Genomic DNA, 25,289 nt, shown 5'->3' with positions numbered 1-25,289 from the left:
GCATAGTGGGCTGTCACATCTCGGGAAGCCTTAAATTAAGACCAAACCAGGCAATGGGAGAAACAGCCGCAGACAGCGGTGTGTGGAAGTAGGCAAACGACAGCACCCATCAGGTGCCCCCGGAGGTGGTTGGTGAGACCTGTACGTACCGCATCCAGTGTGCTGCGTGATGGCTGCACGGTGCAGTTTGCTTCACTGCTGTTTGCTTGGGCAGAGGGATGGCAAAAATTACCGACAATTCACAATTTCCTCTGATCCACAGAAATACTGTGTACTTGTGCTTCCATTGGCAATGGTGGCATGACAGCAAAAGTGTCAGAGCGTGGCAGTCTCTTCCCCACCTTGTCTCAAGTGACACAACCCACAGCTGAAATCTTTGGTCTGCCCCCTAAAACCCAAACCATGCAAGTATTTGTCCCTCTGAGCCTTCCAGCCCCAGGAACCCAAGAGACTGCCCCCAGTTGACTGCTCAGGATCCCACATGTGATCTGCAACGAAGCTGTGTGTAGCCAGGGCATGTGACCTCTCTGTAGCTCCGAGCCCAATGTCACAAGCCTCCTCACACACCTTTTTTCTCCAGCTTGGTCCCTCCCCACCACTTCCCCATAGCTAGGCTCGAGTTGGACACTGCTCAACCTGGATGCTGTAGTGTTAATTGCAGGAATTCCTGATGTGTTGGGGAGCAGGCCAGAGAGCTATCTCTGGTGGTGGTTTCACAGAAGTCTTCTGTGTGGTTCATGTATGGGGATCTGTCATGTTGCCAGAGAGAATATTCTCTGGGCTCCTTTGTGGCAGCAGCAGGACTGATGCCATTATAAGATGTCCAAACAAACATTAGATCTCAGCTGATGACCTGTTCAAGACCTTCATAACTGAAGCACATCACCTATGCTACCTCCAAAGTGCAGATGTCAGTTTTCAAACACCACAGCCTTTATCTTCAAGGCTTTAATTTTCCTTTCTCTTATTAGATTTAACTAGATACAGCCAAAGAAAATAAACCTAAAATTTAGAGCAATTTTGTGGATTACTACAGTCCATTAAGACAGCCTGGCACTTTCAGGGGGCACTTCTTCCCATCTAAAGCAGCTCTTTCAGCAGGGGACAGGCTGCCTTCCACTCTCTGCTGACTGTAGAGGAAGCACAGATGACTTGGTTAGACCAGACACCTCACTTGGTCTGCTGAATTAGGGCAATGAACCTCACCATTACCTCTTTTAATTTAAATACAGACAGGACTAGACTTATCTACAATTTCTCATTACTTTTCCAAAAACATTGTGTGTAGTGAGCATGACAGGTCTGTTAACTTCAAGCACTGGGAGGAGATTAAGTCCAAAATGCCCCTCAACTGGTCCACAGAGCTGATGGCATCAAAGCATTGTCAATGATTTATTACTTACAAATGTGTCTTAATTTCAAAGCATATTTGAGAGCCAAAAAAGAAAACAGGGACTATGGGCATGTAGGCACTGGACAGAGAGCAGGCTGAAAGTGTGCTTTTGTTTCTGTGTGAACATGCAGTCTGTGCCACTGCACAGCAGAGAAGAGCAGTGCAAACAGGGCTGCTGAAGCCCCAGGCGGTGCAGGGACCTCTCGCATCCCGCTGCTGTGCCCTCCCAGTTGGCTGCCACAAGTTTCACTCCTGACTGAGATAAAATGTGGCTTTTGGCTTTGTTTAGCTTCTATGCTATTTTCTTGAGCAGAAGGTTGGCAAAAGTTACCCCAAATTTATTTTTCCTAGTTTCTTGGCTTGACAGAAATTCTTAATTCTCTGCATAATCATGAAACACTGTAAGATGGTCATCATCTTGCCATGAAAAACAGGCAACCCAGAATGGCCCATTTGCTTAATATTTCTGTGCTGATAAATCCTGCTTGATGAGGCAGGAGGATCAAAAACTTATTCTGCTTTTGTAGAAACCTCAGTTTCATTTCTTGGGACTTGCCAGTTGTACTTGATGAGAACCCACCTGAATCCTGCTCCTTGGTGCAAACATCTCACGTCAAACAAGGCAGCAGCTTCTGAAACGCACTGGAAGGAGGGGAATGTACCAGGGAGGACAAACATTCCCTGTGTCCTTTGAAATGATCCCTTGCTCCTGAAAACACAGTTATGAATCTCCTCCAACAAACCTGCATCGCTGTCAGTGACTGGTAACGGTGACCCAAAAACAAGTAGCAAACAAGCAAAGGCTGGAAAATGCATCCCCTTTGTTATGCCTCAGTTCAGGAAACCCGCAGTTTCACACACCACTCAGTCACACTAGCAGAACACACACAGCAGCTTTGTACAGCTCCACAGTAATTGTCTCTGCTGTGACCCAAACCTTTCCAGATGCAGCCACCACTTTAGTGTCAGACATTGATCTCATCCACAGGTCTCTCATGCAAGGAGCTGAGGTCTACAAAGAGCAACTGCAGAAATAACAGCTGCTTCCCGAAGTGCTTGGCACCACATCTTTGTGTTTGTGCTTCATGTGAGCTACTGGAAAGATTTGCAGGGCAAGGCAATGGCCTTCATTGTGGCTAACGCAGCAAATACAAGGCCACAACAAGCAGCCTTCTGAGCTCAGCTCTTTCTGGGGCATGGAGCACTCAGATCAGGCATCACAGAGACTCAGTTACCTGATACAACATTGGGTACCCTGCCAGACCTTTGACCCTCTCCCGAACAATAATCAGGCTGAGAGCTGATGCTAGTGTTTACCAACATACACTATGAGACACACAAGGCATTGGAAAGGTTATCACATTGCTGGTTTCATGCTGTGCTCCCAGGTGACCCGCAACAGCCAGAGTGTACAAAAATAACTTGTAATTGCTTCTTCAGAAAACTTCCCGATGAACAAAATACAGTAATTTATTGCCTTGGGATGCCAGGGGCAAGGAGGCAATGTCTTTCTGAATCTGCAAAAGAGGAATGTTTGAGAGAATCTCTCCATCCCACTGATGTTACTACAAGTTACTACAGGTTTAAATTTAGAGATATTTCTGTGCTTAAGCCACAGCCAGACTGCAGGGGGACAGGTTAGAGGAGATTAGTATCTTGTCCTGCCAGGAGAGCTTTACAGTTTCACAACACCACATGTCCTCTTCAAAGCAAGAGAGATGCTCCTAGTCTCATTTACATCACTCAGCACCACCCTGGGAAGGCATCCCCTCCGTTAATACACCTCCTAGGACAACAACATGATATACAACTATTTCAAGCACCCTAAACACCAACTAAAGCAAGTCACAGCATGGTTCTGCCTTGGATAAGTTAGGGGTTAAATTCCATCAAAATTATACGCAGCTTGATTTGTATCATGTGTTTCTTCACAGATGGCCACACAGAACCATCACGTAAGCACTTGCAAGTGCTGCTGTAATTGGCATTGCTTTCACTTGCACCAAGGGCTGACTCCGTGCCACTTATTCCCGTGCAATAGTTTCACTTAATGAGAACGACATGACCCAGATTTCAGACTAAATGAAGAGGCTGAAAAGTCTTAGGCTTGTTGCCATAGCTACCTGAAATCTGCTGTTAGGAAAGGTAAGAATGAAAAGAGAGAAAGAGAAGAAGAGAGCAGTATCTTGGGCAGGGTTAGGCCACGTGACAAGGGGCAGGCAATGATCTGAAGGAGCGCAGCCTCAGCGACGGCACTCAGGGTGAGCTCTCCAGGCAGCCCGTGGTCCTGCAGTTTGCCATTGGGTTGGTGCTACGGACATAAGTTATTTGTAAGTGGTTACCACAGTGACAAAATGAAATGCACTGGCAGCTACTGGACCAAGAAAAATGGAAAAGGCTTGCGTGGAGAGAGGCAGACCTCCACAATTTCTTTAATAAAGAAGTTGCCTCATCTTAGAACAAAAGACTGCTTTAATTTCACTAAAGATAGTGAAGCTTGCAGCCATATCTTATTCAAACAGAATACACTTTTTAGCTTAAGATGACAGCAGAAATACATTCTGTAGAAGCAGAACTGCTGACATATTACATTAGCTAGTTACTGTTATTCCCCAAATGCAGATGGGACCAAATTGTCTTGTAAGACACAAGCTGAAGACTTAAAATAGTAACCGTATTTTTGAACCTTTCACATATTACCACTTTATATTGTTGATAGCTTGTCACATTAGCATAAAGAAACCGTTTTATTCATACAGGGTTTTGTGCTAAGTCTACCAGTGAATGTATCACTTACTATTCTCTTATGCTTTTATTCCTGCTCTTCTTTACTCCTTTCACTTTTTTTTTTTTTTTTTTTTTTATAACTGGCATGTCAGTTATACAAAACTATGCCAGTGTAACACAGGCTTGCCTACAACAGAAACATCCACAGCTGAAATAAACACATCTGATGCCCTATGGAGACCATAAAACAGCTTGTATCAGGATTCACTTCCCTGAGCATGCTCAGGGAAAGCATTGCAGTAGCTGGAAGGCTTCTCTGTCACAATCCAGCATTGCATTTTCTAAAAACTATTTCAAAACCTGTCTCGGCCCCAAGGAGTTAACTCTCCTGTAACCTTGCTAAGATTTTTCTCTGTTCCTTTCCCCCCAGTTCTCTACACTGCTGTCCTTGCCCAGATTGCACCATTGTGCTTTGTATGGAGAACAAAAGATAACCCACAATACCACGGAGAACTACATTTTACTAGCAATCTGTTTTCTCTGAGAGCTAGCAGGCTGTATCAGCAGTAGCCTGGCTAAAGGGGGTTTTCTGCTGGTTTTTGAGTAGGGAGAACTCACTTATTCAAACAGAAGCCAGAGAAGCAAAGTGGGGTAAAAAAAAAAAAAAAAAAAAGAATGCACTGAATACAGCAGCATTAGCTGAAATTATTATATAGCTTGTAGCATTTGGGGGAGGTTGAACAAAATTCACTACAAGTAGCTGTTATTACTGCCATTAAAGAAAACTTGCAGGTAATTTGTTCTCTTCAAAGCCCACAATTATGGTTATTGCTTTTTTTTTTTTTGGTCATTTATTACCATGCTACCAAATGACCTCCACATTTGAATCACAAATCAGCAAGCTTCCAGAGCAAGGACATTTAATCTTACAACTGCAGAAGAGACTGTGAGCTATTTTAATTCCATGGCAAGCTATTAGTCAGCCTCCCCTGGAAGAAGAGGGTCAAGAGATCTCAAGCTCAGACTGGGAGGCGAGGGGGCACAACAGAGACCGAGAACTTCGCTGGAGCTGCCGCCCACCCGAATTCCCAAGGGTGCCACATTCCTTAGCAGCAGTCTAGCAGCACTGCTCAGAAAGGTGACAAATTCTTTCCTGTCTGAAAAGATGAAAGGAGGCAGCAGCTGAGGCTGTAGCAAGATGGGAAAGGCCACACAGCTCCTGGTTGTGCTGTGGTGGAGCAGGAGACTCAGGGAGGAACAAGGATTAGTGCAGCACAGGTTTCTAGTGGCAGAACATATCTCACTGTTGAAAAGTTACTTGGATTAAAGCAAACTGTGAAATTAAAACCATTAAAACCAAATAGTTATTTCAGAATAATGGCAGGTAGAGACAAGCTCTATAATCTTATAAATCAAATGCAAATACTGAGCACTTGCTTTGGATTACTACTAAATTGGCACAGTCCCATTCTTTTATGCAACACCACCTGAGTGAAAAAAGGAAGCCCTTATCTATATTAAGATATTCAGGTTTCATATTGTAAAAACCTCTGGAGTCTAAAACATTGTTTATTTTGGGTTACTTCAGAACACCATTCTTGAAATGCTCATATACCGATGGATCACAGTATTCTGCACTAGGAGAACAGGACAGATTAACTGTACAGTTATTTATTGCAATAACTCCTCCCTTCTACCCACTATACCCTACCACCCCCCTCCTGCCCCATACATACTGCCAAGCACCATTGTTTAAACAAAAAAAGGGCAGATAAGCAGTTTGATTATGCTCTGAAAGAAGGACATGGGCCACTCCACCCATATAAACTATTTTAGCACTAGGTAGACTGACAGGCCATGTAACACCCGCCCCAGACTGGGCCCTGTCCTTTCAAGTCCCAAGAAAGATCCAGATCACTACACCTTGGAGGCTTCCTAAATAAAATCAGACTAGGATACATTGCAATTTGAACTGATGACAATGGTTACTGAACAGCAGAAGTGTTGCAGTCAACCAAAGGTTGTTTTAATTTGCCCAGAATACTACCGATCCTGGATTATAAATTAGTAAAAACTGCAAGGCAGATGCCTCCCTCAAACACCTGGAACAACACAGGCATTCAGAGCACAATTCAAACTGGCTGTTGGTCTATGAGATCAAGCTGTGAGGGGAGACCAAGGAAACAGTTGACAAGATTTATCGAAAAAGATCACACAGTAAAAGACCACCTGCAGCTTTCTAACACCTGAAGGAAATGAATGCTGAAGAGCTCATCTGCTTTTTGTCAGCTGCACCAATTGGTCAAACAGTAAAGACTACTTCCCCACACAACTTACAATTGATCTGCCTCAGCATTTCTACCACTTGCTGATCAACACCTGTTGAACAAGCTATTTCACTCTTTTAAATGCAGCCCTCATGAAGTCATTACAGCACACTCACACAGCCAAGGCTTTTTGCATTTGATCTCACTTGTGTAAGCAGAACTGAGCCACTTTAACCATGTAAGAGTTAATTATCCAAGTTTACAAGCTCCTTGCTCTTTCCTAACCCAAGCCTCCTGAGAATATCAAGTTGCAGCAGTTACAGCCCAGCACGTTCAGCAGCCCCCAAGTGCTGCTCCAGCTGTTCAGACTTGTGCATCAGCACAGCAGCAGTATCAGCATTATCTGCTGCTGAGACTGTGGTGCTTGGGAGGGGGTGCTGCTGTAAATAGCCTGTCCTGACACCCCAAGTCATCTGTGTTACCTGAAAGGAGCTGAGGAGCCAGCATAATGCATCTCAATATTCCATTCTACCCTCCCCCCCAAAAAAAAAGGGCTAACAGCCATTTATTTATTAATTTTAGTGCACTTATTTTGTCATTCAGTTGGAAAACTGCAAAGCTCATCCTTCTTCCAAGGTCTCTACCCTACCTTACAAACTACAAATGTAAAGGCCTTGCCTGCACAGTAGCCCTCTGCCACAGGCACATCTGAAACAGTAGAAGCAAAGCCTGGAATAAGCCTGGACCACATCACTGCAGGAGGCTATTTGGGTTGTCCAAGCTTGATTTTTCCCTTTGTAAAGCCATAACCACAGAACTCACCACCTTCTTATCCTTCATATATATAAAAATGGTTTCCAGGACTTTCTCCATCACCTTCCCAGTACCGAGATAAGGCCAATTAGTCTGTAGTTCCCTAGATCCTCCTTAAAACATAAGAGCTCTACTCACACTTTCAGTCTCTGGAAACCTCTTTCAGGCACCAGGAAGATTCAGAAATAATCAAGTGGCCATGTAACATCAGCCAGCTCTCTCAGCACTCATGTATGCAAGCCATCAGGCCCCAGGGACTTGCATCTAGTTTCAGTGCTCCCTGATCTGACCCTCCTCCTTGGGGGTGTGCATATGCATGTCTTCCTTGTTTGAAGCTCCCTCCTGTCTTAGTGGCCTAGGATTCATGATGGCCAGTTTTACTCATAAACAGTGAGACACTGGAAAAAAAAGGAAAATTTTTTAGTATTCAGAGGACATTTGCCTGAACTCATTGCATACAAAGGATATTTATTTTGCCAGTCTGTTTTTGCTTCATGCCATTACTGTAATGTGCCTCTTCATACTAATCTTTCACTTAGAATCTGGTATCACAGTATGATAAACAGAATTTTTCAAAATTTTGAGATGGTTTATTGCCATTTGGAATATGTTTTATTGTTCAAAAACTGCACCAAGATAAAATCCATCATGTACATTCTTCGTCATCTATAACTTTAACATCAATGTAACATTCAGGCAAGTCATGCATGAAAAAAAATCTCTCTTCCAATGACATCAAAAAACTACTGAAAGGCACCTTGTGTCCTTCAGATCTTGGAATCCAAAAAAGCTTTTGCCTGAACAAGGATTACATACATCTAGAACTCAAACAGCAGGAAAAAAATCCATTTAGAACTTCTTGATAAGTAGTATCAGACTGTTTCTTTCCTTCATTCAGTGCTATGCTTTTGCTTTTCCACATCTTCATTAAATAATGTGCGACTTAAATTGTGTTACTGATGTCTCTACTGAGACAAGGCATGCAGTAAAGGAAGATGGAAAGCTGGTCGCTTCCAGGCTGCCTGTCTACTCATTTGTTCTTGTAGATTAGCAAGCCATTGCTTAAGTTTAAAAAAAGAGAATAGGAATGAATGCACCTAAGTTAAATGGCTTTTAAGAATATGTTTACATAGAACAATACCACCTACAGTTCTGCTGTACTGACCTCTGATCGTATTAATTTGAAAACAAGTTGACAAACCATCATGAGCCATCTATTTTTGCAGACTTAGAGTTGGTTTTAAATATTGCTGGTTATTTACATGACTAACTCTTTATTAGAAGGGTAGTTAAAGACCTGTAAGGCAACAAAACATTAAATGCAATGTTTCCCTCCCATTGCTGTGTAGTACTTTTTTTTTTAAAGGCAAGCTAAAAAATTAGAAGGATCCTTGATGGGGTCATTCACAACAGGTGTTTTGGTTTTATCCCCATTGTAATTGTCACAGCAACTGTAGATGGCACATCTTCCTTGGTTGTGATTCGGGATGAGCATATTCCCTGGCGTATTTCAAGTTAGGTATTTAGTTCTTTTTCTCCATCCTGCCAAGAGAAGAACATGCTTTATAATAGTGAATACTGGACTTCATTCCTTGAGTTCTACTGTGCATCCAGGACTTTGCTCACAACTGAAGGACACATGGCCAGTTATTTATGCAAGGGCAGGTCCACGTATAGTTTTGTCAAGTCTTTGAGTTTACAGTTGAGGAGGCTTCATCCTCTTATTGCTCTGCATAGATTTCTTAGAGCAGAAGAGAAAAGCCACAACCTTGACTCATACAGATTGCCTAGGGGCAGTGGTTGCATTACTAGCTAGAAACTGCAGGTGTGAGACTTGCAGTATGAACCCGTTACACAGTATCAGATCTATCCCATATAGGTAAGACCAGTCAGCTTAGTTTGTTCTTGATTTGTCTTTCAGACATACAAACCCTTGTTTCATGGAAGCCTCCATCTCAGGAGTTACTGAGCTGGACACATGTAGATTAATCAAAATGCACAAGCAAAATCAAAAATAGCCAGCAGCTGCTAAAATACATCCACGACCATAAGGATTCAGCCTTTTCTGTGTGGACCTCTCCAAAGCTCCACAGGAGGTACAAGGCAACAAGCCACATTTCAACTTATCTCAACATTGTTCTTCACTACTTTTTGCAAACCTATTAAGAAGTCCAGAAGCCACCACAGTTACATGTCACTGAAAGAACACAGAGAGCCAATGGTTTATGGCTTCCCATTTTTAAAGTTGAACTTGCCTGTATTTGATCAGTCGTCCTCCTTGAATAAGTTGTGCAACTTCATTAGTCAAGTGGCATGCAAAGAGAAGCCAGTTCCTTGGCTGCACTTTGTAGGCAAATCTCATGAAAGTCAAGGAGTAACAACACAGTGCTGCAAAGTAACAGATACCAGTGATTATTTTAAAATACCCGTATTTTTTTGAGAAATCATTTTCACACCAGCAGAAAGCTTCTTATTGGCATTTGAATTTTCCATTTGTTTTTATAAACTTGTCCACTTTAAGTATCCAATGCAGAAAAATGTATAACAGCACTCATTTTGCTATACAAATTGTTGGGTTGCAGCCTTCCACAAAACAAGCTTGCTTTCCCTCAGAGTGTCCCATGAGGGAACTGAAACCTTTTTAGGTTACTACCTGAACTATCTCAGCCAGAAAATAAAAGGAGTCCTGTTAATCCTAATGAGACATGGCAAAAATTATCCTGACAATTTCTAGGACAGTGTTTTTAAGATAATTTTAATATAGTTCTACTGGAAAAGTTCTAAAAATGGACTTGAAGAGAAGCAAGTCTCCCCTCCCCCAAGATACAATGAACAATCAGAAGCATAAAGTTTTGTTACCAGCTTTCCAAGAAGGCAAGAAACAGCTTTAATCTACCTTCCTACCAGAAGTGGCCTTTAAAGCTATATTGCAAGATACTTAGTATCTCTAACTGCTTCGATCACCAGTTCATAAGCAGTTAGTAGTACATTGCTTCTTGAAGTATGGAATCTGTGTTCTGCAGTCAGCTTACTGACAAGAAGTTCCCAGTACTTACCAAATGTCATTCGGCCACTGATGATTTCTGGAGATTTCTTCATGTCATTAATAGCAGCAACAGGAAGTCCCCAGTTGGCTACTGGCCCCCAAAAGTGCTATAAAGGAGGGAAAAAGGAAAATCAAGTTGGACAAAACCACAAACATCCAGCAGCATACACACAGCTTTCCTTAGCCACACAAATCTTTGGACAATGGGGTTCAGGGTAAGATTCCAAGTTAAGACATACAGATTTGAACTCCTGTTTTAACAGAATCTAGTCTTCATGAAGGAGGCAGGAGGAACCCACTTCCAATCTTCTTGCAAACTTGAGAAAAGCTACTCTACGACTGCTGAAATGCAGTTCCATGTAATTCTCCTCAGATATTAATAAGCAGTCTCATTGGTTTAGCCTTACAGCAATCTCAGTTTCACAGCTCATGTCTGTGCAGAACGTTAGCATTCATCTCTCAAGTTGGAGTCTTCAAAAACATAATAACACGAGAAATAGCTTGAAAAACCAAGAACTCTTTTCATGTTATGCTGAGAATCAAGAAATACTCAGCATGTGCCTTCAACTGCTTACACTGCCTCTTCCAAAGAGCGAGGCCATTAAATTAAGCTAAATTCCAGCTTCATCTGCAACTACTGAACCAACTTGGTGACAACCTAAAGGTCAGTGACTAGCTTTAAGATAAGAACAATTAAGTGCAGGTATGTTCATGTGGAGACAAAGAATCAAGTCAGAAGTCAGTTGAAAAACTGACAAGAGATCAAGTTGTACTGGCTAAATGACTCCAAACTGAGAAAGATGGTGTCAATTTAACTTCTACTCTTTTTAGGAATAACGAGATTTTCACAGACTTCTTTCTGCAGAAGATGCACATAGTACTCCCATGAGTTTCTTTTCCCATAGGAAACTAACAATGTTCAAAACTGACTTGGGCTAGATATAACAGAGATGAACCTTGCAATAAAAAGCTTTGCAGATACACACTACGTCCATTTTTTTGTCTCTCCCTATTGGTAATACCACAGATATTTCAATGATTTGGAATTACCAGGGGGCAGTTCAAGTCTCTTGCAGCTTGAATTCCAAGACACCTTTTTGTCAGGCTGAATTATAGCTTCTAACATCATAATAGGACTCTGATTAGAAGTCATACTCACTTCCTGCAAATTTGGATAATACCAGCAACTAAGTATATAGAAGACGGAGGTAATGCCGCACAGTTTTGATAGTTTAACCTTAGTGCAATATGCAAACTCAGTATAGTACTTCTCCAAGTGTTCACAGGTTGTGCATTGGCACAAATTCAGACTTAAGAGTAATTATGGAGTGCATTTTTTTTAAAACTATATTTCTACTGATAGGAAAGGTGACACCTGCAACAGCTAAAGCCTCTTGAAGCCATTGTAGAGCACACAGCATAACAGGGAATAATTACATGGTTACACAGTATTTATACTTTACAGGTATGTTTAGATAGTGTAAAGAAGTATACCTATAGTACAAAATATTTGTTGCTACAGAATGAGAACATTCACAGAAAGTCAACAGCATGCAGAACATTTTTTTAGATGCTTTAATGCAACTATTTAAATAGTTTAACTGACAGTAAGAAGGCCAGCAACAGACGTACAATCACATAACCATTGTCTGCTCAGTAAGATAATCTAGGACAACTTGTGTTTGAATCACCATGCTAAAGCGGACTGCGAAAAGGTTACTGGTGAGGCAGCACACACTTCTGAACTCTTTATTGAGATGTCAGGAGTAATTTACATGATTTCAGTTCCAGAAAGCAAGTCTTTATGGTTTAACCCTGACATTTTTGGAATGTATAAAACAATTACAGCTTTGACAGTTTTAATGGTGACTTCTATTTTGGAAGTTCAGTAAAAGTGTCAAGTTGGCCATTAGAGCACAGACAAATAGCGCACACTATGCTATGGACTGCCTCAAGCTCCAGTAACACAAACTAAAGAGCCAGCAGTTCTGACTTCTGGTGCTGTAACAGTAACACTCCTCTGCTAACCAGGAAAGTAGATGCAAAGCCTTTCCCTGGAGACAGTTATCCAGCTGTAAGTGCCTGCAGGCAGGCAGCCCTTTGAAGTTCTCATACACAAGAATTAAACCACCCTTACACTGTTTGTCTTTGGCTTGCAGCAATGAGCAAGCCTTCCATAAAATTGTGATTATTGCTATTAAGAGTCAACCATAACAGTATGATTCACAGCCTAACAGGCCTGAAATATCAACTCCCAGTTTCAGGAGCAAACCAAACTCTACCTACGGAGTTTTTCTTTAACTGTTACCATTTACTGTCTTGAGTAAAGCTAGTTAAAATAAAATCAAGCAAGGTAATTCAATTAGGTTACCGCTGTATTACCAGTATTGTTGCTATATGAAAGGGTTGCTCTGGACTGATTTGATCTCCTTTGGAAAGGATATGGAAAACCTCTGATTTTCTAGTGATTACTTTAGGAGACAGCCTAAAGGAGCTAAAGGTCGGTCACATTAACAAAAGACTTGCAAGTAAGTATCACTAGTACATCATTCCTGGAGGTCAGCAGTATACTTTTCAGACATAGGCAGGTTTACTACAGTGCCGGGAGGAAACAGAATTACAAGTTACTGGAGCCAGGCAGAAAGTGAAAACACAAGTCCCCTCCCCTTCCTTACCGTGCTGTTCAAGTGGGCCATCGGTGTTTGTCAAACAGCACATGGAAGACAAAAAGAAATATTAGTTTCCTTCATAACCCACACAGAAAGAAGTTTACCACAAATAAAGAGAAGACAGTATATTTCTCTAGCATTAACCTACATTAATGTAACTGTACTAAAAGTGCATTTCCTTCAAGAACTGTTACTTTGACAAGTGTTTGCTGTTCAAGCATCTTTTTCCTAGTGAGACAAACCTCATTATGGTCTGTGGAAGACTTTCCTGCCCTGTAGACCTCAAAGCATCCAAGATCCCACCCTAAGCTAGTTTCAAAAGAGGACAAAGCTGAATAACAACAGTTGCTCTGTGAAGGTTTTTGAAGACGCTGCTTTGAATTCTTTGTATACCTACATTTAAGTAGATCAAACAAAACACTGCCAGACATCTTGCTGTCACTAAGTTCAAGCCAACTGCAACTGGATTAAGTGATTACAAGACATTTTCAGAGATCTAACATGCTATTTAAATGAACTCCATAATTGGTGTGTAAGTGATCATATAATTACTAGATAATTTAATAACTTAGTAATCTATGCATAAATCCCAGACTACAGTTAAGATTGCTTGCTACTACATCTTTCAAAATGCTTCCAAACTTTTAAGCATCCTCTTCCTACTATCCTGATAGGGTTCAGCTGCAAATTATGACTTAACAGAAACAGGCTATTAATAGAAATCCCGCTGCTGACCAGTTACTGCTCGTGTCCTTCTGCAGAAATAGCAGAACACTTGCTAATAGGCACTTCCATCACACCGGCTTCAGTATTCACTTACCAAATGACCACAGTAAGCGAACAGTCAGGTCTACTCCAGAAGTCGAGCTGGCTGTGCACTTCAGTGCATCTTTGTTACAAGCAGAGTCTGATTCAAGAGGTTTTGTGGTTTGTCCTTGACTAGCCTAACCACTTGTTCTTTTGTTTTTGTATTAACTGATCTTCAACAATAATTGAGGTTTTCAGAGGACAAGTGCACATTTCACCTTTTTCATAAAACCTCTACCAGACAGGTTCAAGTGTAGCTCTTAGCACAGGGCTTTTGTGCCAACAGAAGGCACCCTCTATTTTTCAAGGGGAAGTTGTTTTCATGTAAATAGGAGCCTAAAATAGAACCACACAGCCAGCTGCTAGCAGGGTGGCCAACTCTGGCTAAGGTCTTGCAACAGTCCCCATGCTCATATGAAACCACAACAGTTACTGTAGTCCCCGAGCAGGGCAGATCAAGGTTACTGAACTCTTCAGAAGCAGACATCCACCCCCAAAGCTCTGCAGGTAATACACTGCATTTGTTGAAGCTGTATCTGAAACAAGGACACCAGGGCACAGGCATCTGTTCCTGCCGAGATGCCATTCCAAACTAGTAGTTTCCAAGAATTACATTCAATCCCCTCACAAAGGGAACATTTTGTCCACAGTTCCAGGAACATCACTACTGCGTCTGTTGGATTTACTCACTCAGCAACTACACTTCCTGTGCAAGCATCCAGACATCACAGGAGGAACCAACAGCTGGTCAATACTTGATATTGATACTACAGGTCATACAAAAAGATGTATTTTCCCCAAATTTGTACACATCTTTATGTTGTCACATTAATAGGCCAGAGACCATTCTGCAGACAATGTCACCCACCAGGCAGAAAGGGTATTACTCCTCTGAAAAACTTGCAGATTTGTTCAGTTCTCAGAGCACACTCCATGCCCTTCAATTCCTAGCACTAACCTGCAGAGGGTATTTATTTGTTTAGATACTGTGTCCTTATGCTTAAAAGTTTACTAGAGAGAAGAATTGAAGATCAGCTAATTCAAGTTATACTACTAATGTTAATTGAAATAGAGTTTAGGAGTTAAGTTGTCTAAGAATTTCTTCTTACAAAACCATAAGGGCTCTTGCTTCACAAGGAATGAACTATCTCTATTTCAAAGCCACCTACGTTCAGTCACTCTGTTTACATTACTGCTGAGTTATCAGTAAGACATTTCAGAGGTGCCCCAAAAGATGTAGCCTCCATGCTTGCTTTTCTTTTACTAAAAAACTTTGGGATTCCTTGTTGCTAATGCCATGAGAAGATCCCACTTGCCCATAGTGGCCTTAACGTCCTTTTACACCAGAGATGGAAGAAAGCTGTTTTACTCAATTTTTTTCAGAGGACATCATCTATTAACCATTAGGATAGGAAACAGAGGACTCAGTCGCCTACTATTAGTGGCTTAAATTATACAGCTTTAGTGATAGCTGACCTTTTTAGGATCTTTAGAAAAATGCAACCTCAAGTTCATAGTATAGAGCTATCAGGCCTTCATATGCTAATCAGCTAGTCTGAAGTTAACATTACCACTGCATTTTACAAGCAGCACGAGAAGCTATACCTACAGCTTACGTTCTTACCACGTTTACTTTAAAGTATGAAGGCAGTTAGGCATACTATAGTTAGATGATTTACAGTCATTCAACTCCCTATTAAACACCACTTCAGAGAACTCAGAACTGAAACTGGCAAAGCACTTAATAATTAACAACAGCTTTAAAAGCAATTTATCTTGTTTCCTTGTGCACAATCCAGAAAGCAGCTGATGACATAACACAGTGCTGGTGCCAGCTGTAACCACCTGAGAAAAGCAGCATGCCTTCATTACATTGCCTTTCAGGATTTCTAGTCACAAAGCTGAAACCAAAGGTGCTCATGCTGATAGGTGTCTGTCAGATTTGACTGCCCCAAGCCACAAGTGTGACATCAGGCACTGCCACACTGAACTCCACTGCTTTGGGTAACTGCAGTTATTCTATCTAGGGTCAAGCAGTTGAGCACAGCACAGGTGTTGCAAGCAGTATCTCTAGTCATCTTTTCCCACGAGTGAGTTACACGTTTCAAAGCCTTGCGTGACTGTAGTGACTAGATACTGTTTCCTAGAACAGATACCATAGCCTTGCAGCTTTGAGTAAACCCTTGCTCTGGCAGAGACAAGAAGAGAATTTTCTTTGGGATAGAAAGAGTCCTGCAGGCTGGCAAAGCAAGGGCTTTCAGGAAGGAATGCAAAGAGACACAGCTCCTAAATATACACAGCTCCTAAATATACACACTGCATTTCTGTTACAGCACAGACTACAGCCCTTTGTTGACAGCTATCTAAATTTTAAGCTCAGCAAAGGGCACAATCAAGAACTCACACAGGCTGCAGTGGATGGCACAACTGACCTGGGCCCTTCATGACATCCTGAGTAACCGAAGTACAAATTAAGCAGGTGTCTTTGTGCATCAGGCAGATGTACAAAGCAAGAACTCTGAGGTGTTTTTTTTTTTTTATTTTTTTTCTTCAATACAGCCTTTGTTTATTTTAGGACTAGAGCAAAACACAGCTCATTTTTTCCACTGCCTTTAAGTCTCCGGTAACGAAAGAGATACCTCCAGCTGTTAACCTTGGTGGTATCAGGAAGCAGCCACCTCTGCCAGCATTTGTTTGTTCCTTTAACTAGGGCTCAGGCTGCTGTTTCACCACGACCCCAGGTGAGTTCCGGACCCCCTGGCTACCCGCTGACGCTGCCAGCCGCGCCTACGAAGCTGACCCAGGCCCGCAGAGCCCTCGGCAGGCAGGCAGGGCGCTGCCCGCTCTGACCTTCACCTCCCCTCAGGGCTGTCCCTCCCCTCTCCCCTGCCGGCCACCCCCGGCGTTATCTACCCCTCCCCACTGCGGCAGCCGCCCGCCCGCACCTCATCAGGTAGTCGCGGAAGTCCTTGCTGCGCAGGTACTCCACGGCCTTGCGGCCCAGCGCCCCCGCCATGGCGGCACCGCCGGCCGGCAGCGCCCGCACCCGCCGCTCCCAGCGCCCGCCCCCGCCGCCCGCTTTATAGGCTCCCCGCCCTCCGATCTCGCTTCTCATTGGCTGAAGGGTTGAGTCCCCGCCCCCCTCCTGAGGCGAGGCCCCGCCCCCTCGCCGCCGGCCGTTGTGGCGGTTGGGCTGGGGGCGTGAGGCGGAGGTGAGGAAGGTGACGCCATGGCGGTGCCCGCGCTCTGTGAGGGGCGGCTTTCCCCCGTGCCGGGGCAGGACACACCGCCACAAGCACTTTCCATTTCCCACCCGAGCGGAGGCCGCTTGTTTAGAGTGGCAGATAAACTCTAACCCCGCTAATAGCGTCTCCATAAAGCTCAGGGCGGTCAAACAAATGCCTGCGCGCGAGCGGCTCCGTTTATCTTTGCTCCCTGCGCTGGAGATAGTGAAATGGGCGTTTATCTGCTCCCACTGCTGCCCGGAGATTTGCAGCCTGGGTTTTACAGCCTGGAGCTGCAGTGAGTGCAGCCTGGGCCATGCCTGTGCTCTGCGGGAAGCCCTGGTGACCACTGCTCCATCCCCTTCTGCTCTTCCTGGCAGCATCTTGGGGAAATATAAAAAAAAAATAAAAGGAGTTCTTCTCCATTCTGCCCTTCCTTACTTGCTTGGAGGGCAGCAAATTTGAGGAAAGACAGGGTCTGTGCACGTCCTCTCCTTTTTACATATCCTTAACGCATGCTATGACACCACACAGTGACTGCTGTGTGGGAAGAAAAGCTTTAATCCTCCTGATACACAGCGTTACACAACGCCAAGATGTAGTCCAACATATTCCCATGGCCTATTTAGGCTCCTCATTTAGAAACAAGTGTAATTCAGAAAGAGGACTCAAGGAATCATTTGTTTGAGTTGATTTGACTTGGGCTGACACAGGAAGGGGCTGTGGAAATCAGTCCAGTGTTTGCAAACGGACCGTCACGTGCGGGGATTCCTCATATCCCACAAAGCCTCTTTCAGTCAATAGTTTCTGAGCTACAATTTTAACTGAAACAAAGCCTAATTCTTCTTTACTGAGACTTCTTTACTGAGAATACATGCACCTTTTTCTTGACTGTGTGTATAAAGAAGAAAAAAATCTTCCATCTGCTTTGGAAGATTCTTTACTGTTTCTTCCAAGAATACACAAGTTTTATCAGCCTTTTCTCACAGGGTTTTTAGTCTTCTATCATTTTCCTTACTCCATCTGGACTCTTACCTACATCTTTACATCTTTCTTAAAACAGTCCCAATGTGGTTCATAACGTTTCAATCAAACCCTTCCAAGCAGTGCAGAGTCCTTCTCTAATTTTGAGTGTTTTCAATTCTATGTGTTTTCAAAATAGTTAATGAAAAAATCATTAACTAGATATGGGCCCAGAATAAACCAGTCCCAAGTGACAGGCCATACCAGTTAAACAACAAAAGCAGCTACCAATGATTTGAAGTATGCTTTTGTTGCAGTTCTGTATGTGCTTATAGTGGTTTTATTTACATATATATATATATACATATATATATATAGGTTTCTTGTGTCATATAGGACGGTGTTAAATGTCATTATCAAAGCTAGACCATTTGACTTGCAATTTACATGATCGTTGTTGACCCTCTCTCTTCAGACACATGCTGTTCTCTAGCGCTCCTGGACTGTCCCATCCTCTCCATGAGCTGGGCAATGATCACTGATGATCTCAAGTTGCTTCTGCTAGGGCCTGGTGGCTCTCGGAGCAAATTTCATCAGGTCCTGTTATACATTTTTGTCTAAAATATATTTCAAACATTTTTTTCCTCCTTGTCTGGACAATCATTTTATCAAACTTTCACTCTTCATTTAGATCTACTTTGAGTTACTATTGTCATGTTTTCACCTTTACTGTTTATGGGCTCTTTCTGCATTATTCAAAGGCTCTGCAATTTTCTTCATCTTATTTTATTTTTAATGCTTTTATCAAACTTCTTTACTCATATTTTATGCCCTTTGATAGCTGAAAAGGATTTCATGCCTTACCTTTTCTGATCCATTTTTCTGCAGGCTTGGCACCATTTATTTATTTTCATCTATTCATATGTCCTTTTTTCCTACCTATTGTATGTTCCCTTTAGATTTTAAGGTCATGATGTTCTTGTGAATAAGTCAATCCACTTACTTCTGAGGGTGGTTCCTATGTATCTTCCAATCAGAATAGTAATTGTAGCTTTTTGTTTTGTTTTGTTTTGTTTTCAGACAGATAGGTCCCCTGCAATTTTTATCCCTTAGATTATCCTCACAGAAGCCCTACCTGCCATTTCCTGACATTTCTTCCTGGAATTCCCATTGCTTTCATTTGTTTCTCTTTAGCCTTGTACTTCTGACCTCTCCAAGAAGACCTCTCTGGAGTTTATTAGGCTGTTCAGTTATTCTTGTTTTCCCTCAGCCTTTGGCCAGGTCACTACTTTTTAACTCCCTTGTTGACTTTTGTTACTGGTCATCTTTACTTTAAGCTCTTCCTCACTAGATTTGCACAGTGGTGTCCTTGAATTCCCTTCCTTGTTTTTAGCAGGTAGATGCTACTTTGTACAGCAGTTCTACACAGGACATTCTCCAGAAAAGAGGAAATCAGAGGCTTTTTACAGATACTGCTTGTGCAGCTCATCATTTTCTTCCTGCCAGCACACATCTGCCCTCTCCTGAACTGCTGCCTGCAGCTGGTGGGATGGGGAAGAACAACCTGGGCTCCTTCAGCTTTGCACGTGCAAATCTGAGGTGCTAGAACACCTTAGCACTCACATTTTTGCACACAGGAACACATATAATGTAGTCAGGGCTGGGTAACCCTCAGTCATTTTTCAGATTTTGGCTCTGTGAGGAGTTGAGATGTTGGCTGATGGCTCTGCTTTGCAAATGGCCAATGGTGTCTCCTTCAGAAGAGTGTTTCTATAGCTAGCTGCTGTGTAAGGGAGCCTACCATTTTTCCTCCTTTTAGGGCAGCTCTTTCTTCCTGTTGGCATGCCTTTGCAGGCACGTGCATGGTGGCATGACCTTGACAAGGAGAAAGGAATGTAATACCTGTCTGGCATTAAAAAACAGCAAAGAAAGTTGCATTATGGACATTGCAGAACTGAAGATGGTGAACTAATGTTATTTGGTAGTTATGCTTCTGGCATAACACATGAAATCAGCCCTAAAGGAAGTATCTGTTATAACTGTTATAAAACAGCCACAGGGAAAAGTGGTGGTGCTTTTTCCCAGCTGTGAAAAGAATTGCACATAATTTGCGATTTGAACCCATAATTTGGAGTGTTGCATGACAGACAAGGCAACCAGGAAACCAGGACAAGTACCTAAGCAAGCTGTTCAAGAAATTGTGGTTTCAAGACTGAGGTAGGTATTCTTTCCCTGGTGCTGTAGCTCCTAAGGTGCAGAAAAATACAAAGAAAAGATGAATTGCTATCCCAGTCTTCTTAGATACAGTCACGAAATATCCGTTCACTAAGGTAGACACAAATCAGTACTGAGCTCTCAGTAGGATCTGGAATAGGATCAAGCATCAAAATAAAAATGTTATATTTGCAGTTGGGGACCTGCAGGAAGACAATGACGTAATATCTGTAAAATCACAACAAAAAGACCCTCCGTTATAAATGGCCACAGGAACACTGTGATGTAGGAGTTATAATGGTCCAGGTCAAGAAGTGAAGAGAAAAATAGATGCAAAGTAGATATGGAAAAGAGGTTGGATTGCTGGGAAATAAATTTTGGCAGATTAGCAAGTAAAGTGATGAACTAATTTAACTGAACAGCAAAGAAACAGCTGGGCAGCAGGAGCTGAAATAAGTGGTACTACTTATAACAAGGAAAAAAGAATGTATTTTGTCAGCGTGGAACACAAGCATTACTGGTAATCACTGCAATTATCATTACCTTTCCCTGCAGAAAGACCCATCTGTCAGTTATGGTCAGGCAGGTCCAAACACTTGAAACTTATTAACACAGCAATTCCTAGCCTTCTGAACTACATTCACAGAAATTGAGCCAACTGGTCCTGCCACAGTCTATAGTGCATGAGCATAGCAAACAGAGTCCTGTGCTGTGAAAACCCCATCCAAGAACCTACCCTGGTGGGGGGGGAAAAAACAACCCCAAATGAAAAAACAAAACCACAATGTCTTCCCCTAGTTAAACTTATGATATAACTCTTGTTTTGGGTAAGTTTTCTCCTGTCAACTTTTTCCCTAAAGGCCAAGTGGTTGTAGACAAAGGATTCACCACACACAGGTAGCGCTTGGCATGGGTGGAGCAGGCGGAAAGCATCAGGGCTTTGGGACAGCTGGAGGATGTGTCTTCTCTGTGATGAGGCTGCTCTGAGTCCTAAATTAGTCACATGTGATAAAACAGCCAGCTTGGATTATTTAAGCAAACTTCATGCTGAAGTATGTGTAGTGGTGATGGCTGTATTCATCTGAGCTTTCACTGTCATGAAGACTGAGCTGATATAAAATGCTTTGAGGCTTTCTGGACAAAAGATTATCTCTACACTTCAGTTATTCAACAGTGCTTCAAATAAGATCATTTTAGATTCTCTTTTTAAATACAAATGTGTATTGCTAAAGCTTTTTTAGAGTAAGTCAAGTTTTACAATATAGGGAAAGAAAAATTAACAGCTTTATTTTCAGGTTGCTTATGCTTCCAGTTGGTAATGTAGCTACAGGTATTGGGCTCCAAAGGTATAGTGATTGTTGTTTAAAAATGAACGCTTGTAACAGTATTTCTTTTTTACTTGGGTAATTTACTTCTTTTTTCTTAGGTAAAGAAATAATTTTTGGCTACTATGATAATAAATGGTTTGGTTTTGTTTTTAATGTCCACAAGAGAAGAATGACTGAACTGCTGCACTGCTGGTATCCTCCAAGCAGTTGTTGATGATTATCTTGTGTTTGGGGAGGAAGGGATGAAGCCTGCTTGTTCATCAGGTGCACTCTGTACCTTATATTGCTACATCGGGTCAGTTGGGGTAAGAGAGCTGCTTCTTGTAATACTGCATTGCAAAAATCTCCTCCTTCACTCAGTTGGGGAAACCTTATTTTACAGTTAAATGACATGTAATCACCTCATCACTATAATCATCCTCTCCAAAGGAGCAGAGCAGAAGGACTGGCGGTGCTCACCTGGCAGGCTGCACCTCCCTGCAGGGGCTGAGCTGGGCTGCAGAGCAGAAGCTGCTGGTTATTCCAGCTGAATAAAGGGGAGAGACAAAGTTTTCTGAGGAAAAAGCATTGTTGACATAGCATGAACAGCTCAAATAAGGTTGTGAGGGAGGTTTCAGCTGACACATATTTCATCTTGTGTTTTAATTTTTATGTTTGTTTGGGTTAATAATATTAAAACTGTGGAATATTGGGCTGTGTATTCTGCAGGTGCTTTGCAGAAGGGGCAAAGCCTTGCAGAGTGTCTGCTGAAACACATATTTTATGTAGAGAACTAGTCACAGGTTTCTCCCAAGTTTTGCATGACCATCCTGAAGTGTTTTATCCAATACAAATGCCCCAGGGTTGCAAGGAGGATACTGAAACTGGGGTCCTGACTGATGGTAGAGACTGAGGGGATCAAAGTTCATCTGCACTGTTAATTAGTGACAGTCGTTTTAGTTGTATAATCCTCTCCTCAGAAATCATGGGTCACTGTGGAGCTGAACAAATATAAAGCTAGATGATGATTTTTAAAAATACAGGCTCCCAGTCTGCTTTGCTACTAATAAATTCATGTCCAGCATTTAACTACGCTGCTTCACTGGACCTTGGCTTCCCCCAGTTGAGGCCAGGGGCGGCCAGGAGTGGGGATGAGTCCTGGTGGAAAAGTACAGTTCTGGGCTTCTTGCCACTGTCAGAATAACTAAAGCACAACTCCCCAGAATTGTGCTGCTGGAAAACCTTGAACACAAATAGTGATAGGCTTGATTTAGTAAAACAAGCAGATTAGCACTTTTGAGCCGGAAAGGTGAGATTACACCTGGGCACTCTTTGGGCTTACTACCGTATCCTCAGCAGTGTTAAATCTGCTTCAGTGGGAGTCATTTTTTGGCTTGGTGGGCTGAGATTTCTGTGATTTACTGGTGAAAGGTGAGAGCAAGGCAGTATCTGGGATGCTGCTGACTTACGAGAGGAAGCCAAAGGTTGTCTCTGATTGAATTGGTGATGCTCACCCAGATAGGGACCCTGACATCACCTTTGGCCTATTTCTTTAACAGGCTAAAAGGGGGGATTTCAGTAGACTACAGTGAATAAACAAACTGTAGGCATACAAGATGAGTAACTTGAAGGTAAACATACCAAAGTCCTTTCCAAAGCTGCTGGGATCAAAGTGAAATAAACAATACGTCCTGGTGGACTTCTACAAGGTCATTTGGGACTCAACAGGGAGTCATTTGGGTTTATATAGGGAGTCACTAGGGTTTATACAACATCCAGCAGAAAAAAAGGTAGTGATATAGGTGGGCATACTTTTAAGAAAATAAAGACACACAATCCAAAATGTGCATGTGCAGAAGTGAGATGGGTGGCTGTAGATAACCTAAGTCTGTGGTGTGAGTCCTCTTATCAGAAAACTTTGAAACATTGTGTCCCACTCAAGTCAGAGGACCACTTGTATATGGATATTGATCTTTCCAATAAACATAAATACTAAGTGGCAGTGCTACAGTTTCAGTTCTCTCAACGACTTAAATATATATGTATTTATTTATTACACTGAGAGCCTTACAAAGTAAATGCAAGAGCTGACATCCAAAAGCTGTGCAATACCTAGCTACTGGTACTTGGTGCGTGGAGAGGAGCGCAGGCTGTCTTGCATGCCCAGCTTTGCCACGTGGGTGAGCAGGGAAGAATGAGCCATGCCAGAAGCAAAACCTTTCACTCAGAGCAGGAAGCCCCACAAAACCCAACCAACAGGAAATTTGGAGCAGAGGAATGCCCTTATTGTGACAGCACCCTGTGACTTTGCTGCTGCTTTCTGCTCAGGGTGTCCTTGAAGGTTGTCCAGAGGTCGGAGCAGTTCATACTTTTCTGTGAAAGCTCAGGAGGAGGCGGCGTGAACACTGACTGCATCATGTGGCAACCCTGTGATTCCAGCGCTTGCCAAGGGTGCTGCAGATCAGCAAAGGGAACCCCGTCAGCTCCTTCCTCAGGCTGGTGTTGGTTAAACCTGCACATCCCGCCTCCTGGGAAGCTGAAGCTTCCAGCTCTGCAGGCTCTTTGGGCTAAAAATGGGGACTGTCACCCCATGGCAGGGCACCCTGGCAGGGTCAAAACACATCTCTGCTATGTCACGCTTCAGGGACGCTGCTCCAGCAGTGTTTGACACAAAGGTGGAACAGCTCTCACTAGGTGTGAGCTTTATCTCACATCTCATGGATGCGCAGAATCTGCATGTAGCCTGTCAGTTCACGAGCCATCACTTGGCTCCAGGAAGTGGGAATTTAAGAACTGAAGGTTTTGTGGTCTGCTTTTCACTCTTTAAAACAGAGTAATTCTAATTGGAGAGCTTCTTCAAGATCTGTCATCATCTCTTTGTACTGGAAGGTTTCATTCATGCCTGGCATATATTTATTTAAGGCCCTCTTGTGGTTCACAGGAATTAGTGCACTACAAGTACTATTACTACTTATTTTGCTTTTAGGCTGGTAAGTCTTTTGCTTTTGGGGGGAAACACCATTGACCAGCTCTTGTTACAGGTTTTATCCATATGGTATAGGTGGTGTGAAGCATTGTTAATTCCCTGACAGAGTTTTTGCCCTCCTTATTAGTATCCAAACCCCACAGCAGTGACCACAGCCCTGGTGCAGATGGCAGCAGGCTGGTGGCTGAAATGAGACCTGAGCTCCACATGACAAAAGATCGGCAATGCCAAAAGCGTGTAACAGCTAACAGGTCAGTCTTATTGCTTCTCTGAAGAAGTGAGACATGGGTTGCTTCAGTTTGCTGTGTTTATGGCCCTATTGTAACAGCTACTGATCCTAGAAGTGAAACTGTTTCATGCCAACAGGTGACATACATTCAGGCCTTTAGGGAAAGTCTCACATGCATTAACGCAATAATGTTCTTCTTTCAGCAGCAAGGTGACTAGCGTTAGAGCTCAAGCCTGCTAGCTGCCGTGGGGCAGACACGAGGTTTTATGGCCAGGGCTATTTTTACTGGTGAGGGCAGAACCTGAAGGACAGGAAGAATCAATTAGGCAGCAGCAGGCCAAGCCTGCCCAACCAGCAGCCTCGCCACAGACTGACTCACCAGCCTTTTATAGACTAATTTCCTCAACTAAGAGCGAGCTCAGGCCAGCTTTGCTTGTTTAGAAAACAGGGAGAGCACCACGAGTAGCTCTCCAGTCCAGAGATCCCCTTCTTCCACATTGCATCCAGAAAATGGGCGCATGGCATCTTCATCAGACAGTGCACAACAACATGATCCGTGGTTAATCCCAATAGATGGGCATAGGCTAAAATCCTTGTCTTCAGTTCTGCTCCATAGCTTTTAGCACAAAACCTGTGCTTCTCAC

At 42.8% G+C, this 25,289-nt stretch overlaps 1 protein-coding gene across 1 annotated transcript; it reads right to left on the bottom strand.

Moving 5' to 3' along the window:
* Positions 1 to 7,793: 7,793 nt before the first annotated feature.
* MPC1 (mitochondrial pyruvate carrier 1) lies at positions 7,794 to 16,766 on the bottom strand. Its single transcript, XM_032185018.1, has 5 exons — positions 16,668 to 16,766; positions 12,922 to 12,925; positions 10,257 to 10,353; positions 9,456 to 9,588; positions 7,794 to 8,742 (listed from the first exon to the last, which is right to left on the bottom strand). Exons 1-5 carry the CDS (start codon positions 16,736 to 16,738, stop codon positions 8,724 to 8,726), a joined length of 324 nt encoding a protein of 107 aa, XP_032040909.1. The 5' UTR covers positions 16,739 to 16,766; the 3' UTR covers positions 7,794 to 8,723.
* Between the last annotated feature and the right edge of the window lie 8,523 nt (positions 16,767 to 25,289).

The sequence above is a fragment of the Aythya fuligula genome, chromosome 3 (genome assembly GCF_009819795.1).
Source record: "Aythya fuligula isolate bAytFul2 chromosome 3, bAytFul2.pri, whole genome shotgun sequence".
In the NCBI taxonomy this organism is placed as follows: Eukaryota; Metazoa; Chordata; class Aves; order Anseriformes; family Anatidae; genus Aythya; species Aythya fuligula.
Note: the sequence above shows the minus strand (reverse complement) of the source record. Positions and strands in the feature narration are given on the sequence as shown.

Coding starts and splice junctions, on each gene's coding strand:
- MPC1 (XM_032185018.1), bottom strand. CDS start 16,738: ATGGCGGGGGCGCTGGGCCGCAAGGCCGTGGAGTACCTGCGCAGCAAG. Junction 9,589..10,256: donor CAGTGGCCGAATGACATTTG/GTAAGTACTGGG, acceptor GTTACTTTGCAG/CACTGTGTTGTTACTCCTTG.